The sequence below is a fragment of the Myotis daubentonii genome, chromosome 2 (genome assembly GCF_963259705.1).
Source record: "Myotis daubentonii chromosome 2, mMyoDau2.1, whole genome shotgun sequence".
NCBI lineage: Eukaryota > Metazoa > Chordata > Mammalia > Chiroptera > Vespertilionidae > Myotis > Myotis daubentonii.
This window is the reverse complement of record NC_081841.1, coordinates 22,774,045-22,777,970: the sequence shown is the minus strand read 5'-3', so window position 1 is coordinate 22,777,970 and position 3,926 is coordinate 22,774,045. Positions and strand designations below refer to the sequence as shown.

Here is a 3,926-nt window from a genome sequence, read left to right as displayed (position 1 = left end):
CCAGTGGCTCCGCCCCCAGGGGGGAGGGATGAACCAGAGGAAGGGGATTGTCAGTGCTTTCCTGAAGCCAGAGAGGATTAAGTGTTAATAAGCATGATCTAATTCGCCCCTGGTATTCTCTCTTGACCCTGCCACCATTTATCTATTTACTTATTTTGTTTGAATTCTTTCTTAGTTAAGGTATCACAAATGTGTCCTCATCCCCCCCCCCCCGCCCCCATTAAACGCCCATCCTTCCCCCCACCCCCACTCATTTTTTTAAAAATACATTTCTATTGATTTCAGAGAGGTCGGCAGAGGGAGAGAGAGACATAGAAACATCAATGATGAGAGAGAATCATTGATTCGCTGCCTCCTGCATAGCACCCCCCCACCCCCCATGGGGGATGGAGCCCTCAGCCCTGATGCTGGCCCTGACGGGAATCCCACCAGTGACCTCTTGGTTCATAGGTCTGCACTTAACCACGGAGCCATGCTGGCGGGGCATTTGTTTTCTCTTAAATCTCTAGGGCTGAGCCCTATCCGGTTTGGCTCAGTGGATAGAACCTCAGCCCGCAGAACCAAGGGTTGGGGTTCCATTGCATTCAAGGGCACCTAGCTTGGTACTTCAAGTGATTCACTACCCGCCTGACATTTAGTTAAGGGGTTTTATTCCCTCCCTGACTTCCGGGAGCAATCCCTACCTGGAGAAACAACCTTTCTCAGAGAGGTGACCTTGGTTAAAACACATAGTGCCAAGAAGGGGAGCAAACATATTAAGAACAGTCTGCCACAGACGCCAGGTCCCTTGAAACATATGCAGTGCGGATGTTTCTTCCCTGCAGCGACTGTGTCAAGTAGCAAGGATGGACCGGCTTCCGGCAATCTCCCTGTGAATATTGCCATGTATCCCCAGTCCGTGGCTAAAGCTGTTAAATAACGAAGTACTGGCCTGGTCTTGGCGTCTCTTTTAGGGACTGAGTGACTTTGGACCACCTGCTTATACTGTGTGTGGGTGGCTCTCTCGAGGCCAATTAAGGAAGATCCAATCAATCTGGTTCAATGTATCTGGGATTCAGGCCGTCGGCTCTAACCTCGCCCCTGTCCTCCTACACGCACACACTCTCACCTCTCTCCGCCTGTACACAAACCCAGCCTCACTGAGACATAAGGGAAGGGAGTCCACAGGCACTTTCTGACCAGCACCGGGAGGCCATTGTCACCCCCTGCGTTCAGGTTGACATCCTGGTTCCCAAAATTTTAGCAAAAGCACTTGATGGCTCAGGAAGGCCCGGAACCATAATGAAAGCATGTGCTCTAAAAGAACCTGAACCCGAATGAGAATTCCCTGGTGAAGTGCCCACTGGGCCCTTCCAGGGCCGCTGCAGGGAAAGCGAGGTTGTTACCGCCCACGGCTCTGGGCATCTCTGTGCAGCGAGTTTTGAGGGCCTTCGCCTTGGCTTTACCCCATACAAACGTTCCCCTTCCTGACTCCTCGGGGGTTAGATCTGGATATCTAAAACTTGATGGGGCATTTAGGTGACTGAAGGTTCCGACGGGGGACGGGAAAACAGAATTAACCGCTTGTGTTCTAAGAGAAGCCAATCCCGAGTTTGGGTTCCCTTTAGAGGTACATGTCTGTCAGCGGGGCACTGCTCAGGTGCTCTGGAACCCACAGGTCTTGCTCACGCCGGCCTCCCGCACCCACTCGTTCCTGTCTCCGGACTCACCAGCGGCAGATGGCTCTTCTCCGTTCTGAAACGCCAAAAGGGACAGCCGAAACTCCCACAAGGATCTCTCTACACAGCATGGCACAGGGCTCCAGGATGTGTTTCTTACTGATGAGAGAGAGAGAGAGAGAGAGAGAGAGAGAGAGAGAGAGAGAGAGAGAGAGAGAGAACATTGACTCTTTATGTGCCTGCACTGGGGATGGAACCTGAAAGCTAGATTTGTGCCCTGACAAAGTGCACTTTTCTCTCGTGAACACAATTTAAAATTTTGCAAGAAGTAAGAAACACTTTATTTTAACTTTACAACATATAAGTAGCTCGGGTGAAATGTGTGCTTTCTGGCAGCTGGGCATGTCTTCGCCCTTGCAGGCACCTGCCCTCCTTCACATTGCACTGTTCCTTGGGTGGCTCTGGCCCTGGGGCCCAGTGGTTAGGAGTTGGAGAGAGAGGGCCAGGCAGCCCAGTTCCATGTCCTCGTGTAGTGGCCTGTGCCTGTCATCTGCTGGGGTTGTGGCTGGTGCGGAAGGTCCGCTCCCCAGGGGTGAGGCCAGCAAAGAAGGGGTGCAGCAGGGCCTCTGCCAGTGTGATGCGCCGGGCAGGGTCAAACTCTAACATCCTCCTCATGAGGTCAAACAGCTGCACGTGCTCCAGGGAGTCTTGGAGCATGTAAGTCTTCAGAGGTTTGTAGTTCTCCATCACATACTGGCCATCAGAGCTGTTCTCATCCCAAACCAGGGCCCCTTGGCAAAAATATTTCTGCTTGCCGGTCCGGTGGATCATGTGTGATGGGATGGGCCCTAGGATCTTCTCCATCATCACCAAATGCTCTGGGTCTTGGTGGGTCTGGAAAAGTGGCAAGCCCCGGTAGTACTCGAAGAGAATGCAGCCAATGCTCCAGACGTCACAGGGCTGTGCCCAGCCCAGCTCTAGGATCACCTCAGGTGGGCGGTAATAACGAGTGGTCACAATGGCTGTGTGATGCCCCTGGTCAAAGGTCGCACTGCCGAAGTCAGCAACTCGGATGCTGGTGTCCTTCACTGACTTTTCCTCAGAGCCCGTGTGCTCATTGTAGAGCGTTTCAAACTCAGAATTGACAAACAGGATGTTCTCTGGCTTCAAGTCTGTGTGGGTCAGCCGGTTCTGATGTAGAAATCTCAGGGCGTGGCAGAGCTGGTAGGCCATGTGCCGGACATGTGGTAGGGGGTAAGGCTGGAAATGGTTCTCCTTCAGGAACTCAAAGGTGTCCTTGCCCAGGAGCTCAAAGGCGATGCACATGTGACCGTGGAAGTTAAACCAGTCGTACATGAAGACGCACAAGGACTGGTTCTCTTTGTCCTTTTCCTTGATTTTTTGGAGAACGTTGATTTCCAGTCGGGCAGCCTTCCGGTACCTGTCCACGTTGCGAATGACCTTCAGGGCAACCTGAGACCTCCCTCTGGCATGGTCCAAGCACTCCACCACCTTGCCAAAGGTGCCTTTGCCCAGGTCCCCCACAATCTCATATCGCTCATGGAGCCAATCGCCCACCCGGCACAACAGGTGGCCCTCCTTGTCATCTTGCACGCTCAGGCTGCTGCACGTACTGGTCTGTTGGCTTCTCGAGGAGGCACTGCTGCTACCAGACCTGGGGCGGGGTCTGTGGCAATGGCAATGGTGGGCATATATGCGAGTCCGGCACGGCTCTCTATCCCGGGACCGTGGTCGGTGATGGGAACGTGAAGATCCATAGTAGCCCTCTCCAAATGATGGGCTCCGCTCCTGACATCGGAACGTGGCGCTGTCACGGCGCTCCAGGTACCGCCTCTGGTAGGGTAAGCGGTCATGGCTTGTGGACCGAGATCTCCAGGGTGCAGGCTCCCATGGAGATGGGTAGCGCAGTGTCCCTTCGTGCTCCCGACTGTAAGGCCTCCTTCTCTGCCATCGGTAGCTCAGGTACGGGTCTGGCTCAGGGGAGCGGTATCGCTGACAGTGATGCATCGTCTCCCAGGCTCGGGCGGCAGCGACTAGCAACCGCCCGCGTTTTAAATATGCCCTACCCGAGTCTGGATTCCCTTTCGAGGGTATGTGTCTCTCTGGCGGGCACAGAGCAGGCCCTCAGGAACACACAGGTCTTCCCTCACTCTGGCCTCGCGAACCCACTGGGACCCATCTCTGGACTCGCCAGGAGCGACAGATGGCTCTTGTCCGGGTTCGTAGCGCCCAAAGCGAAAGAAAGGA

At 54.3% G+C, this 3,926-nt stretch overlaps 1 protein-coding gene across 1 annotated transcript; it reads right to left on the bottom strand.

Moving 5' to 3' along the window:
- Window positions 1-2,200: 2,200 nt before the first annotated feature.
- Window positions 2,201-3,704, bottom strand: LOC132226017 (dual specificity protein kinase CLK3-like). Its single transcript, XM_059680919.1, has one exon. The coding sequence runs from the start codon at window positions 3,684-3,686 to the stop codon at window positions 2,205-2,207; it is 1,482 nt and encodes a 493-aa protein (XP_059536902.1). The 5' UTR covers window positions 3,687-3,704; the 3' UTR covers window positions 2,201-2,204.
- Window positions 3,705-3,926: the final 222 nt, after the last annotated feature.

What these genes read in the sequence shown, in the direction of transcription:
- LOC132226017 (XM_059680919.1), bottom strand. Translation starts at nt 3,686, where the DNA reads ATGCATCACTGTCAGCGATACCGCTCCCCTGAGCCAGACCCGTACCTG.